Here is a 16,463-nt window from a genome sequence, read left to right as displayed (position 1 = left end):
AAAAATGCCCAGCATTCATTAAAATACAATGTTATAATTAGTAATTCACACTATCCGGAAAGTAAAAAAAAAAAGGCTGAGAAGACTGATTTAGATGGTTACTTACAGGAGGGAAATGTCTCTCTTCTTCATCAGAAGCATTAAACAGATATTTGCAAAGTGTGGAAGGAGAATATGTTTTTGACACCATAATTAGAAAGTAAAATGTGGAATTTAGTTAAGTGAAATGTAGGAATTTGGGCAAAATATGAATATTAATTTGCAAAAAAAGTAACTTCAGGTCTTTAATAGCCATTATTACCCAGGAGGCCTGTTCTGTATTTCATCTGAAACAAACTTACCAGTGTAAAGAGCATCTTCAGTTTTCCCTCTCCCCTAAAAAAAATCAATAGTATTTGAAAAAAAAAACCCACTAAAGCAAAGCAAAAATAAACAGTTCATCATTATTAAATTGTTCCAATATTTTTCCAGTATACATTCCTTGTTCCATCCACCTGCAAACATTTTTCATTGTTTTTTTAACAGTTGTTCATTAAAGTTGGTTATTGCTACCCTACTCTAAAGTAAATGCCAGCTGGGAACATGATACAAGTAGTTCCTAGTAATGTAAGACACTGTGCAGCCATTCCCATCTTTGCTGCTAACTAAGCAGTCTCCATTTGAGTGGGATAATGCATGAAATGTGGAGACTAAGAAATCCCTGGGCACCACTCACAAGTATGCCAGGGCAGGAGGAAAATGAGAAGCAGCATGGTTTCCAAGGAATATAATCACAGAAGAAAATATCACTAAATGTGTTAGACTAAAGGAATTGCATTGGGACAGTTGAAAAAAAAATGAAACCTTCAGAGAAGGAGGCGGCATTGTCCCAACAACAGTTTGTTTAAGAAAATGACCATTTGGGATTTTCAGAAACTTTGGTTTTCCAGAATCTTCAAAGCTTTTTATGCTCCTGTGTCTCACTGTTTTTGATTTTTTTTTTTTTTTATTTTACAATTCACAATTCCTTTTTGATTTTAACAGTTTTTAATTTTTCATTTTTAAAAATCAGTTTAGGTGCCTTGATGCTCCAAAATATGTATTAATATGATCAGAAAGACAATGACTTTTCACTAGTTAAAACTTTAGTTAAAAGTCTATTAAAAAAAAAAAAAAAAACCAAAACAAAAAACTAGTTACAATTCTATTTCTTAGAAATTAGCTAGTAAGTACATATGAGGTTCAAGATTTTAAAATTACTGTACTTTCTAGGAAGTTTTAGTTATTGACTTCAAAAGAAGTGCATACCTCTATGTCTGAAAATCTCAACTTTAGTGAATAAACCTTTTAAACAAAGATAGATTTTATTTGTGAACCCTTTTATCGTTGAGAGCAATTGTGACATTCAGGGTTTGGTTTTGCCTGTATTCCTTATTCATTCAACTTCCTTACTATTTTGAAAGCAAAGTTTACAGTTTTTTTACCCTTCACAAATTATTTTCTTTCAGAATGCAATCTTACTTAAAAGCTGAACAGAAAGAATTTATCAAATACATCCATATTGCATAATTTTCAACATCTTTGTATCTCATAACCTTGAGGAGTTACTCAGAGTTCTGTGCCATTTATGTAAATGGTTCTTCCCCTCCAAAAATCAGCATTACTATGGACTTTAATTGTTGCCTCTTTATTTAGTAAAGTCAACGTATGTATCTCTGATTACATTTGTGTGTCAGCATGCTACTCCTTCACAATAGGTGTTTTTTGTCCAAAACATATTTTTTACCTATGCAAACAACTGAAGGATATCCTTTAGTTCTGGACAGTGGTTCCTTTGTATTACCGGGCTGGAAATGCAAAGTGATTAGTTTTTTTCTTTTTTTCTTTTTTTTCCTCCTTTATTCTTTCCATTTGATAAATGTTTGTCAATTTTCAAACAATTAATTTTTACCTTATTATTAAAGTTTATAAAACTTCTTTTAAAACTGCTGACAGTAGAAGTAACACAGTGAAGACTATCTGTGACATTAAAAAATCATTTTCCAGACTAGCAGTGAATAAATTTCAGTCCAAAAGAAGGTATGCACAGGGAAATAAAGATGAATGTACTTCTATCTAGACAGGAGGCAAAATCCTCATATAGCTTTTGCATAGTACTAACGCAAAGGATGTACACATCTGGGACATGACTTGAGGCTCACCCTGAATTTTGCAAAAATTATCTAAAGCCTTACAAAAATAAATGGTGTTCCTTGGTATTTCTGTCTGGAAGAAGTCAAAATCTCCTTTTTGCATGACTACAGCAGATCAGTTCAAACTGCAGGCACTGGTTTAGTATCCTGAAACTCAGAGGGGCTGTAGTAGCGATGATAAAAAAGTCAGACAGTTTTCTACAGACTCTTCCTCATTTAAACATGCTGAAGCCAGTTATTGGCAAAACTCTTATCCTGTCACTACTGAAGAAAAAGTATCAGCCACAAGAGCCTTGTGGTGTCCTCTTGGGTTGAGCTGAAGGCAGCCTGGAAAATATGTTCATATCCAGTGGTGTTTATATATCAAGTTATAAACAGAGATGCAAAAAATACCTACAGTTCTAAATATTTCAAATATACAATTTTCATTTGTTTTCAAATTGTATTTGGTTAAATTTAGGAATATAGTATTAAATATAGAGTTTTTTTTTTTCTTGACTGATTGACCTTTAGATCTGTTGATAGCTAAGAAGAAAAATAGGCCTTGTTGGTTTTTCCTTTCTGCTTTGATTTCTATTGATTTATCAGAACTCACTGGGGATTGAAAGACAAGAAAATGAAGATAGGGTTAAAGAAAGGTTAAGCATAGCATCAAAGCCCTTTTCACAGGCAAAAAGGTTTTATGATCTTTAGAATTTCAGCCGCATACTCTGTACATAATAATAACTACAATTAAGTGATTGTCTCCCCTTCAAAAAAAGTTGAAAATGACATAAAAGTATGGTAAATCGTTAATTAATGATATGCTGTTCTGTTTCCCTTCTGATTACACCTCCTGCTGGGCATGACTGGTCTATTTGCTTCTAATCTCTGCTGTGAATTCATTCAATTCCACGCCTTTCCGCTATCATGTTTTCACCCTTCCTGACTTTCACAACCACCAGATGGTTACAGAGCCACTCTGGGTTCAGTCAGTGATTTCATGGTGTCAGTGTTCGGGGGAAAAGATGCCAGTGATATCCAATAGGCATGCTTGGATCTGGTTGTCCTGCCCTGGAAATACCAAAAATCGCCATGAAAATGATAAACATGTTCCTAAAAGAGTGTTTTAAAATGAGGATATGGTAGAGTTCATCATGACCATGAAAAATGTATTACCTTAGCTAAAGAAAGAGTTACTTTATCCTCAAACTTGACTTTTTCACAAGGGACCTGTGTAATATGGGTAGTTTGAAAGGAGTAGCTGGAAGGAATAATGCTTTTTAATTCCATTTTAACAATATCGGGTAGGTTATCTCATTTCACATACAGATGTAGAATACAGTCCTAAAAATGCATTTTTAGCATTTTTGATTCTGTGATTTCATGGACAAGCTGTAAATTAATGTCAGAAAGATATGTGTTGTACTTTTCTGGTTCTTTTCTGTGGGTCTCATTGCAATGTCATTATTATTATTGCACTCTCTTCCAGCTGGCAGGTATTTAACTTGACCTGCTCCTTAGAATTTAGACAGTCTCTCTCTCTCTCTCTCTCTCTCTCTTTCCCCACTCTCTCTGTCTCTGTGGCACTTTTGGCTGGCTGAGGGGGGACACACTGGGATGAGGTTCATCTCCAGTTAGGCTGTGTATGTGCCATTTATGGGCTGAAGTATCATAGGTCAATTTTTAGTTCAGTTTTTCACTGTGAAATGCGTGGGGGTCAAGGTAGCAGGGAACAATCTCGTTTATTCTCTCCCATAGCTGTTGCCCTTTGCCAGTACCGCAGTTAAAGGTGGCCAAAGGAGAGAGGCATGTTCTGTCTTTCCTGTAAAATATAATGTTTTCTGAGGATTTGCTGAGAAAAATAAAAAAGTAAAAAAGCAAGCCGTAACAAAACGGCAACAAGAAGAAGAAAAAAACTCACCACCAACAACAAATCCCAAACCAAAAATGCAAAACAAAACAAAAAAGCCCTTCAAACCAACCAAAGTAAAAATTTCTATAGGAAATAGAATAATTCCTACAGGAAAAATTAAAGGGACCTAAGGACTTTCTGAACCAAAAGTGACTGAGCTGGACTCTTCAGTTCCCAGAGTCACATAAACCCAGTAGGATGGAAGGTCTCCAAACCAAACTCCTGTTCTAAAGAGGGCAATTTCACAGTCAGGTAGGTTTTCTGAGGCTGCATACTCCTGCCTGCCAGAGTAGGTGCAGTGGCTGCCAGTGTTACAGCCTAAGAATTCAAACACATTTTGCAAAGCTCACCAGCAGTCTGCAGATACAGCTCATTTGCAAGAGGTTACAATTAAGCTCTGCAGTGAGAAATTTGGTTTAATCTCTATTTTCAATGACAATACATTGCATATGGCTTGTTATTTTGTAATTTACTCATTATCCCTATTAGTGAAATATGAACATATGACAGCTTTCTCTGACTTGCCATGACTGGAAAATTGAGGAATATTGCTTGCAATTATGTCCTCCCACAGATGGAGAACTGTACTCTGGCACAGCAGCAGACTTCATGGGCAGGGACTTTGCCATTTTCCGAACTCTGGGGCATCACCATCCCATCAGAACAGAGCAGCACGACTCCCGGTGGCTAAATGGTATGTAAAATGTACATTTCTCTGGTTACACTCATCCAGCCATTAAAGACTACCACACAGCTCCATTCCAGCAACATCTGTGACATATACACTCCTCTTTTATTTGGGGCAGAATTCTGTCTTAAACCAGTTAAACTAATCAAAAGTGATTTATAAAGAAGCATTTTTGGTTTAATTACACTGAGATTTGTGGGGTGTGATTAAATTTAAAACACACACAGACATGCAAGTTGGATATGAGCAGCATAGTCATGCAAGTTGGATAGAAACTCAAGGCTTGGGGCATCAGCCACACATGAACACAAAGTAGTTCCAGAGCTTTGGGCAGGATTGTGCCTTGTACAAGGTTTAATTTTTTCTGGGTTGAAGGGGACACTGGCCACATCCAGCAGACAGTCAACCAGCAGAACCTCATGAGCAAGCCAAAGTTGTCAGGAGTTTGGAAAAAGAGAAGAGGGTCCAGGGGATTCCAAGTTATTTGGTTTCAAAATATCCAATAGTTTAGCAAAGCACAATAGCTGCATTATTGTATGGATGTTAGTAATCAAGCCTGTGGTTGTTTATTTGCATGTCTGAGGAGGGAAAGATAGTTTCAGAGAAAATTTGATTTTGGCTTCATGTACCAATATATTTTCGAATGCATCTGAGTACTCTATCCAAGTTCTACCGAAGTCAAATTGCCAATAGCTCAAATGGAATTACACTTGGCTTTAACTGTACAAGGTTACAAGCATTTTAGAAATGAGAATTCATTGTCTGAAAAATCTGACATTTGAATTAAGTAATACTTACTGTAGTTGCTGAGTTAATTTAAATTTAAATTTTTAAGAGTTAACTAGCTCTGCTTTTGCTGTACATACTGCTTGCACCTGTAGTCTTGTTTTTGAATTCACAAATTATTTTATTCTTAGACCTTTTTCACTTCTAGCCATATTATTTATGTCTCTGCTGAGGTTCAGGCTTTCTTATGTGGTTTTACAATTTAGTGCAAACTGTTCACACAAATTTTAATGTGTAAGATCAGAGTATGTTTAAAAACTAAGTTTGTTATTAGCTAGTCAAGACCTTCTAATATCAAACTGGATGTCACATTAGCTGTATATACATCCATAACAACATCAGCCCCTGACTCATAATTAAAACCACGAGATGCAATTGCAAGTTGGATTAACTCTATATATAACATACGTTAGATACAAGTATCATATGTGTATGTATATTACAAGTTTATGAATCTATTGCATATTGTGTTAAATTTAGTTTTGCTGCAATTCATGTGGACAACTATCTGTCTGGAGAACAGATTCAGGTCTACAATATTTCAGTTCTACAATCTGTATTTATCCAGTAACAGAAAAATTGTATTCATTGGGTTATTTTATTATGACAGTAAACAAGATTTCTGGTCTTGAGGAAACAGTAAAGTACAAGGGTTATAGACATACCCATCTATCTTGATACCTGGTGGAGTAATAATGTGTTAAAGATGACCAACATCAACTTTAGTTATGATAGTCATGATGACATTTTAAACTCAGTCATGCAATCAAAATCTGCTTTTGTGCAGTAGATTTGCACAATGACAGCTGAGTCAGGAGGATTTATGCAGTGGGAAAACACAGCCATTGTCCACAGGCCCTGTACTCACTGCTGAAATTGTGTCATTCCGTTGTGGATTCGGTTATCAGTCTTTCAGCACTAAATGTGAGAACTGCTTTTCCCAAATTAGCACTAAGGTTACATCTGACGATGCAGAAACCACAGCTGCTTTGTGCTCAAGGTGGGGAGCTGATGAGCCTCAAGCTTTCTTGAATTTTACAAAATTATATTTTACAAAATGAGCATAAGAATAGAAAGCATTTTTTGTATCCCAGGGTGAAAGAGATTTCCAACTCATAAGTAAAGTTGTTGCACTATATTACTGTATGGAAAGTTTCAAACTTAATTTAAAACAAGATAAGAATCAAATTGAAACCTTTAAAAATTATTCTCATAACTGTCCATAATTTAATAGAGAGCGATCCTTAAGTACATTTTTGAAATCTTTCTCTCCACTGCAACTTAATACATTTACCTTCCTAATATGGAAAGATTGGCCTAAAATCTGCACTACAACATTCCTATTAGAGGCTCTGAGGCTTTACTGTTAATTTCCCAGTGATAAGATCCTGACATCCTTTTCACACAGCTCTCCTAATTTCAGCATCTAACATGGAAATCCAAAATTGATAACAGTTTGGGTTTGAAATTCTGCAGGCATGCTGGTCCTTTGGTTATTGTTTTTAATTTGTCATTTTTCTTTTAAAAATATAATTACAAAAGAAGCTTTGTGTTTGCACGTTGTTAAAGTGGATATGCTTTTAATGAAACAAGCTCTCATTGAAGATTGAGATGTTCACTGCTTTCTTAAAGATCTGTAAAAACTATTTTTGAACCTTAAGTTTGCAGACCTTTATAAATTTTTTAGTAAATACATGGATTTCTATGTAGGGGTGGGTTTACTTTCCTAGTTGCTTTTTACAGTGTGCTTAGCCTCAGGTAAAAAACCAGTATTCTAAGGGACATATACTGAAAGCTGCAGAACAGTTCTGGTCAAACTTAGAGACAAATTCTCATCTCTGTAGAGTTTAATAGTTAGGTGGTGAGACATCTAGTTCTAAGGCCTTGCTAGTGTTTACTTCAGTCAGAGCAGCAGCTAAATTGTTTTTTTTTTTCCATGTTGAGGCTAAGGTCAGAGCTGACAGGGTGCAGAAAACACAGCTGGTTGGTACCAAAAATGGAGAGGAGAAGACAGTTGCACGTGAAGAGCTTGCAAACTTTTCCCAGAAACTGTCTTGCCCTGAGCTGGCATAAAAGTAGAACAACATTGCACACAGTGATTATGTTTTAGGGATTTAAGCAGGAACACAGAGTTCCTACAGACATCACACAGTCACATTCTGGAGATGCTCAACCTTCTTACAGACATTGTATGTTTTGGGGAAGAGAACTCTGCCCAGCTCAAGGGAAGGTGCTGACCAGCAGCTCTTAAAGACTTCTTAAGTCTCTTAGATATATTAAATACTCACAGGCTTCTAAAGCTTTCATTTTGAATAAATAATTAAACAGTCACCAAGCCAAATAAAACAAGGGAGACTGATTCTATAGCCATGTAGTTAGGGCATTCATCTAGAAGCTAGGGAACTATACATCAGTCAGTGTAGCAGTGTATATTTAATTATTGATACAGAGCTGGCCAGATGTGACAAGGAAGCATTTGCAAAAACACAGTAAAATAAGCTGGTGCTCAGGGAAATCATCTTGGACATGAAAAGCTGCAGTTCAGTGCCCCAGACTGAATCATGTGCTTTATTATAAGCCATGTTCGTGCACGCATGGAACATTACTGGCTCCTCTGGTATGTGCATGGAGTTTTCTCTGCACAAAAGAAGCTTTGGCAATCTTACACAGTCCCAGTGAGGGTCAAGAATTGTTTTGAACCCTCAGAAAAAAAATAATTCTGGTGTTGAAAAATATCTTCTATACAGCTTTACTATAAGGAACAACGGCCTTGATGTTACATATATATCTTACAAAGTCTTGCCTATCGGCAAGTACACGATTCCCTTGAAACGTGCCATTGCCTCTCATAGTACAGAGGCATAAAGTTATTTTGAAGAAGCATGGATCATGTCCTGCTTCCATGAACTGCTGCAGAAGTTGAACAAAAAGATGAGTAGAGGCCTGTGCAGGTGGGAGCAGCTTCTCGCGGTGCCAGGGAGTTCCCTGCTGCCCAGCAGGCAGCCTTTGCTGTACACCAGCCCCACGCCTTCAGCAAGGGCTGAGGGCATGGCTGGGGGCAAGAAGGCAGAACTGGCAGTGCAGTCCACCAGAGCAAATGCTGAGCAATGCAAAGGCAATGCACCCAAGGCAGTTTTCAAGCTGAAGATTAGAGGAGTGGAAAGAGAGAGATTAAAGCTGCTCTCATCTTCTCTGACTTGAGCACAGGGGATCTGGCCTTAAACTGTTAACATTTTGTAAAATGAATAACCATAAATATTTATTTTAAAAGCAAAGCAGGATTGGGCTGAGCAAAATCTGAAAGGAAATGAAATCACAAAAGCTGCATTAGGATAGTATTATGAATCTGGTTTGCACCCCAGAAATACTGGCCTCACTCACCCTCTTTACTAGACATGGGGTTAAGAGAGATTGTCAGTCTGGATTTCCAGACTTGGCTTGGAATTTCCTTGCTTTTTATGGGTTTAAACTACTCTGTGATATTATTTTAGCATACTTTCCATGGCTTAATTTTTAAAGTGGAGTAGTAACTGTGCTTAGTTCCCTGAGGTTATTGTCCTTGGTAATCTTTGATTTACAGTTACATAAACAGCTGAGAGTTATAGAAGCTGAGCGACTGTTCAATAAAAAAGAAAATGCCCTCTTAAATTTAACAGGGTCCAAGGCAGGAAACACAGACTTGATATTCTCCTGGCATTCCAACAGAACTGTAGACATCACTTTGTGTTTTTTCCACTTCAGACACTTTGTTGAATGTCCCAACACTGTCATTATACACACATGATATTGAGTATATATGTGTTGCACAGCAGACTAATGTATGACAACAGAAATAAAAGATTGCAGATAGTTTACAGAATTTTTACCTCTGTAATAAAATGCATTAAATTCATCAAAAAGTTAGAAATTAATTACTCTTGCTGAGACTTGGGTGTGTACATATTCTGATCCTTAAACCTATAATTAGTCTTTGGTCAACCACACCAAACCCTTTTCCTAGCTATGCATAACCACTGATGGCTCCCTCTGCTGTGCCACTCCCTTGTTCCTAAATGCCTCTCTAGCTTCCCATTTTCCAACTCACCTCCTACACATTCTCAATCCAGATATACAGCATGCAGTAAAATACAGGTATCAGCTGTGGAAAGGAGCCACAGAACTCAACCATCCTGGTACCTGGGGTTGTTTCATAAAATGCATCTGAGATATTATTGGAGCAAGGAGATGAGGGCTGCTACAAGTACAATAAATCTCCATTGAGAGAAGAGCTGCTTAAACAAAGGATATTAAAAAAACCCAACTGTGAACTGCATATGAATTTATTTAGTCTTCAAATTAGAAGTCTTAAACTATGATGGGAATGAAATTACAAAAAAGCTGTCCAACAGAAGTAGTCAGTGAGGCAGCCTAGCTGGTTTTAAGAGGAACTCAGGTAACATTTTATGTGTTGTTATATAGCACACTTGTCTGACATCCCAAGAGACTACAGTGAGCAGACTAAGAAGTCTCTTCCAAGCCTGCATTACCATGAATTTACAAGGACATATTTAAACAACCTTTTGAGTGAAAACAGTGAGGGAATTTTTTGTGTTTGTCATTTTTTTGTTGTTCTTTTGCTGTTAATTTTCCTGTGAAAGGATCTCTTACATTTAAAATAAGCATTTCTATATTTGAACAGCTGATACATCCTATCATGCAGGCTGTAGTGTGGACTGAGTTCCACACTTCCCCACCGTGGCTTGCAGAAGCATGAACAACTCCGACCCTTGTGGAACAAAACATGTCCATATATGCAAGTCTCATTTCTCACTCAATAATTCCTCCCACCCCACTACCCCCTCCACCATTCCCACTATCTTTATTGCTAAGAATAGTAATAAATAATTTCACAGTGATAAATTCCATGTGTGACAAATGCTAATGTTACCTAACGCAGTGCTAGGAAGTGCTCAGAAACTATGGTGACGGTGGCATAATACTGTGAACAGAATGGCACACAAACTCAATTTACAAGGTTCGTTTTTTTTTCTCCTTAAGTCTGTAGATCCATATTTGAGAGATTGAGTATGAATTTTAACTTGTTTTTCTCATTGCAATCTAACAAGCTTTATCTATATACATATTTTGCTGCAACCAATTCTTTTTTTCTTGGAAGAAACGCAGAATTTCTGAAATCAGAAAATAAAGGGCTCTTTCTTATTGTTATTACTTGACATTTGTCCTGTCCCTAATCTGAAATGGTTACAGTTCAGGAAACCAAAGGCCCTTCTGAACACTTGACCAGAAGATATTCATGTATTTGAACCAGCTGATTCAGTTGAACTGTCTGAAAACTGTTCCCTGTATCTTTATGCAAAGTAAGAGAAGCATTTGGTTCAGAAATCAAAGACCAAGTGGCAATTAGAATGTGCTTAACAGTTTTTCTGGATGTGAGAAAGGTCATGAAGATGGTAGATGGAGACAACCAGAAAATATAAAATCTTCCCATCAAGTGGCCTAAATTAAATAATTTTGATTTCATTTGGCCTATTTGAAATCATTCTAGGAAAGAGATCTTTCTCATTCTTTATCACTCCTATGCCCCCTAGGATTAGGTAATTTTCTTCATTAAATATCAGTGCTGTGGATGATATTTTGTTCTGTTTAGGTTGAAAAGATGGTAAAAGTAGCCAAAGGACAAATTTCTAGGTTGGAGTGGAAAAAGGGGATAGGAAAGGTGAAGCAGCAGAGAACATTCTCCTGGTCTGACTGCACATCTTGAAGGTTTCCTGCCACTATAGAGAATATAACCTGGAGCAGGAAGACTTGCATCAGTAAACATATTGGTCTGAGCTACAGCCACAGTGTGCTCCAGGAAGTTAGGATACAAGTTAGTCCAGGAACCTGACTTAGGATATGTGTATATTACATGGTTAACCATGAGCTCATTTATAGGTTTTAACTTGGTCAGCCTTACTATCCACACCAAAAAAATGTAATAGCTGGGAGTATAGATTAGAAGCCATGCTTTGCTGCAATTCATTCATTCAGTTACTCTCTTTATAGCACATATAAGATCAAAAATAATAGTAGAGCTTAGAGTTCTTTGTTCACTGTTTCCAGTAGAGACCAGAGACGTTTCTCTGCTGCATAAAGTACAGTTTTAGGAAAGAAGTTCATAGTTCTCAAAACAGTGTGGGATATGACCCCAGTCCCAATCAGATCACTGCAGAATAGTCTTTCTAAAAAGAAACTTGCCAGTGATGGACAGTTTGAGATCTGCACTCACTCTTATGCACTGAGTTGGTCAATTGGTAATTGGTGATGTGCCTTAAAATTGCTAAATTTTAAGGTTTTAATTTCAATTGTGAATCGAAAGGCCAACATTCAACATATATCAACAATATAGCAACCCAGTAAATCCTGATGAGTCTCATCAGGGGTGAGAGTTGAGAGTGCAGCCATTCCCATCACCTTCTCTGGAAGGCAATTGGATGAAGGAGCCAGAAAAAGCTCTGGAGAGATTCTGGATGTGGATAAATCAGTTTAGCTCTGTAGTGGGTAAAATTGGTGATCTCATTGAGGTGTTCAGATTCAAATTTGATGATGCCGGTGAGTTAATTTCTATAGTCACCCTTTAGAAAAATAAATCCAAGTCTGGTCTGCTTTCAGCAGCAGGAGCTGTGTAGAAATCCATCTGCATGAGCACACTCCAGGAGAACATTCAGTTGGAGGAGTAAGGCTCTGTGCCCTTCTCACACTGATAAAAAACACCTGAAATTTTCCAATTACCAATAGTCCCAGTGATATTCTACTGCCTCTAAAAAGCATTTTTTCTTTTTTTTTTTTTTTACCCTAAGATGGAATGTTTTTTCTATGAACTTGTTTCATTGGATAACTTACAGAGTTGGCAGTGGATGGCTTTGTAAAGTGATGGTCTGCCCACTTAAGGTGACAAACATAGTATATTATTCAAGCAGTGGCAATAACCTCTTCTAGAAAGCTTAGTGTACTACTTTCAGTTAATGTATGATTAGAAAGATCATTTCTATGTATATATTTATCTATCTATCTATGTTACCCACATGCATTACTTCATAAGAAGACTCTCCCTTTTCCCTGGAGATAGGTCTCAGTAGGAAAAAAAAGTCATTTGTCCAAAAAATGTGTAGTGTTTGGGTTCTAAGTTTGCATTTTACTTTGCTTTTGGTACAGAACCCACTTTAAATTACACAACACCAGTTTCTTTGCAATTATTATTTTTGCAGAGATCCAAATCAGCTTAAGCAAAAGGAAAGTTCAGATTAAGTGGCCAGATTCCAAAGACAAAGCCTCTGTGTTATAGACCTTGCAAATTCAAGTAGGTTTCCCATGATCTCTGTGAGAGCTCATCACAGCTCTGATGCTTGAAAACCAGTGACTTTTAACTACCAAATTGTGCCTTCTTTCTTGTTCACAAAAGTCATTAACCAGTTTTTCAGACAAGTTAAGCAGAAATCTGTTTGTAGGAGTCACACAGCAGAATACTAATTGATTTAAACAAAGGAGGAGTGGGTCTGTTACAGACCCCTTTATTGGGATATGACATACATCCGAATTTTCTTTTTGCATTCTTGTGTTGTTTTGTGGTTTTTTTCCTTCTGCTCTAGCCATCAATTTAATGAGTGTTGACCCTGTCAATACCAATTTCCTCTTCTCAGGCCACCACGTTCAGAGTTTGGTGGGCATTCAATAGAGATTTACTGTTGGCTGGGTAATTTGAGTTCATGTGTGTGGTGAAAAATTAGTGAGAAGAATTACCCAGAAAAGTGGATGCCATGACAATGCATGTCACCATGGTGTGACCAGCTCTGCTGACATAGGCTTCAAAAGCTCTCCCCCTGTGAAAATAGGGCCTGTTTGCAAATTAATTAGTTTCTGGCAGCAGCTTGATTGTTGACCCAAAGTTTGTAGAGTGGAAAAACAATCAGATTAGTGTGTTCAATATAAAGGCCCAGCGCGGCGCTCGAGTGCAGTTTGCCAAACTCTTGAGGCTGTGAATAGAGTGAGACAAATTCTTCTTTGAAAAGCCAAGGCAAAGGTTAAGTGTGATGTGACTGGAGCACGCTGGCCGTGGGGCGGTGGGGAGAGAATTAAAGGTTTCAGCCACACAAAAATAGAGAGTGCTGAGCGAGTTGCATAGAATTTAATGAAATTCACAGCTTCAGACGCAAAAGTGTTTGGCAATGTTTTAGTCTGTGTTAAAGGGAGAAATAAGATGGCTTTGTTTTAAGAAGTTTTCTTTGTATATCCATGTGAGACACCGGGGACTGAGCCTCTAAAGGGTATTAGAGAGACTTCCTGATCCTGCACACTGAGTACCTGCAGACTGAGATTTGTACCAGCTCCTCCCACTCCCCACCACACACTTACTCCTTTTATCTCAAATTATTAAATCCAAACGTTCCCTTCATCACCTCCAACTTTTGGGCAGGGTTCTTCTTTTAAATAGTGCTGGTGTGGGGGCTCATGGACAAATATATTAGAAATCCATGTTTATGAATAAATGACTGGCTAAAGCTTGTTATTGAGGTAATGAGTCAAAAGATAGACCCCAAAAAATACAACAAGCCAGATCTCTAGCTGATGACAATGACTCTATGCAGCCAAGATCTGATTTCTGATCTCATTATTGTGCTCATTAATGAAATGCTTACTCTTCATTCCTACAATGACTGTTTTTTTATATATGCTTGCCCTTCATCATATCTTTTTGGCATTCAGTGTTACTATCACCCTTGTAGTATTTTCTTTATATCAGACAATTCCTATGCATATTTAAAACTATTGTTTTCCAACTATGACAAATAGAAAGAAAGAAAATTCCAACTATTGTGTAGAAGCCCATTTTCGTGGGCAGTTGAGGTATCTCCTTTTGGACCAATGTCTTAGCCCCGTTGGCCTGGATCAGAATTCCTGGCAGACCCAAGGAATTGGGCCTTGGGAAAATATGAAGGGCTCCACACAGCCCACCACATAGCCCTCACTCCATCAATTAACTGAGGTGCCCAACAGAGTTAATGATGTGAGGATATAGCCCCTTAGTCTGTTCCCACCTCTTTCCCCCATTCCATAAAATTCCAACTCTTAGCCTGCGACCTGTGCGAACTCTGTGATTTGCTCTCGGTAATGGGGCTGAACCTACCCCCTTCACACTAACATTCCTGAACCGTGAATTGCTTGTCCCAAAAGGCATTTAGTGTTGCTTGCAATTAACGCAACTGATTGCTCAAAGCCGGCACCTGAGGTGGCATGGAGCCAGCTGGAAGCATAATTGGCTCCTTAGCTGGAGAAACATCCACTTCACAGTGGAGTCTGTGCTGATGGAATTATTAGTTCAGAGGAAGCCAGGTATGTGAATACCTGTTCTATGCATTAAAGCCTCCACTAGCACTAGACACAGATGAATTATCGCAGACTCAAAGCCTCCCTTTCTCTCTGTCTCCGGAACTTCCCCTTCTCTTTGTTCCTGAAATCGCTGAAATTTCAGCCTGAATATTTGTAGGGCTGAGTAATTGCTTTTGTTCTTTGGGTTATTTAATTACAAATCTCAGTAGATGACAGGTCCTCTGCTCTAAAGGAAGACATCACATTTGCACAGTTACAGAATCCCAACACAAATGTGTGTGGCAAATCAGTGACTGCAGATTTATTCATGCCCTCTGGGACCTGCACTGCCTTTTCAGCTTAGCATGCAATATGATTTAAATTACAGCTTGTGCAGAGCTGTGCCTTGGGATTACACTCCATGTTTCCAACTGTTTATAGTTCAGTGAGCTTTAACCTCTGTGATTCTGAAAATTAAATAATGTCACGGCTGATATCAAATTGATGGCTGGTACTAGAATGCTAAACACTGTGTAGTATTAAAAGCCTATTTTTACAACGAAGTGGAAACATCATTATATTTAAAACATTGATAACACATTCAGGTAGTTCAAAAACACAAATAAAAAGTTACACAAGCAAAAGAACGGCAGAGATAATATTAAACCCCATTATCAAGGATATTGTTTCAACTCCTGTATTTAACAGAGTTGTGCCTGTGAACTTTGCTGGAGCAGGACTGAGCCTAGTACAGGGCTTTGTGATGACACAAAGATTGTGTAAGATCAATAAATGTAGATAGAACATCTGTTGTGGTTAAATCCACATTTGTTAATTCCTTGCAGAAGTTCCATTATTTCTGAAATACTGTGATATATCAAATGTTACATCTTGAAGATGTTTTTGTGCTGTAACTGTGGACATCTTAATATTTCTGTAGGCTTTGAAGAGAAGCAGAGGAAACACCTAATTAGAAAGCTCTGTATTTAATATGACATGTAATTTCCCTTCAGATTACATTCCATTATTTGCAAGGGTTTAGTTGATGCAAAAACATTTAGATTTTTTTCTCCATTTAGTTCTGCAAACCCATGTTTCCAGGAGAGAAACTGTTCCAGTCCCACTTGAGCAACTTCACCAAGTTCCTCCCCAGGCTCCGTTAAGGCAACACTGTGAAACAAAAGGGTCAAACTGATGTCACCAACAGCATCATTTAGGGCACAGACCCTCATTCATGACTGTAGTGTAAAGAAGGGGGAACAGGAAGAGAAAAGGACAAATGGGAGAGACAAATGGATACTTATTTTTCACTTGTAAAAGCAGCATGTTGAAGTAAATAACAGAAAATAAAAAAGAATTCACACAATTTCAGTTACCAGATATGATGGACAGATCAAAGACACACAAAGTGTTTGAGAAGTGGATCCTCATTTGATGCCTTTAGATTTTGACAGTAGAATAGAGCCTGAACAACCCATTTTGCTGCATTGCCAAAGTGATGCTTCTTTTTCCCCTTGACTTTTAGAATGCCCTATACTATTTATTTCAGGCTTCAACGTCCAGCTCTTAGCTATCAAAG

General features: G+C 37.6%; 1 protein-coding gene across 3 annotated transcripts in view; it reads left to right on the top strand.

Moving 5' to 3' along the window:
* SEMA3A (semaphorin 3A) overlaps nucleotides 1–16,463 on the top strand; it is a 164,262-nt gene that overhangs the window by 99,718 nt on the left and 48,081 nt on the right. For all 3 annotated transcript variants that reach the window (XM_031506947.2, XM_077783668.1, XM_031506946.2), the window contains one exon: nucleotides 4,640–4,759. In XM_031506947.2, the coding sequence (XP_031362807.1) occupies nucleotides 4,640–4,759 (120 nt within the window). The remainder of the gene's footprint in view (nucleotides 1–4,639; nucleotides 4,760–16,463) is intronic.

This window comes from Lonchura striata, chromosome 5, assembly GCF_046129695.1.
Source record: "Lonchura striata isolate bLonStr1 chromosome 5, bLonStr1.mat, whole genome shotgun sequence".
In the NCBI taxonomy this organism is placed as follows: domain Eukaryota; kingdom Metazoa; phylum Chordata; class Aves; order Passeriformes; family Estrildidae; genus Lonchura; species Lonchura striata.
Note: the sequence above shows the minus strand (reverse complement) of the source record. Positions and strands in the feature narration are given on the sequence as shown.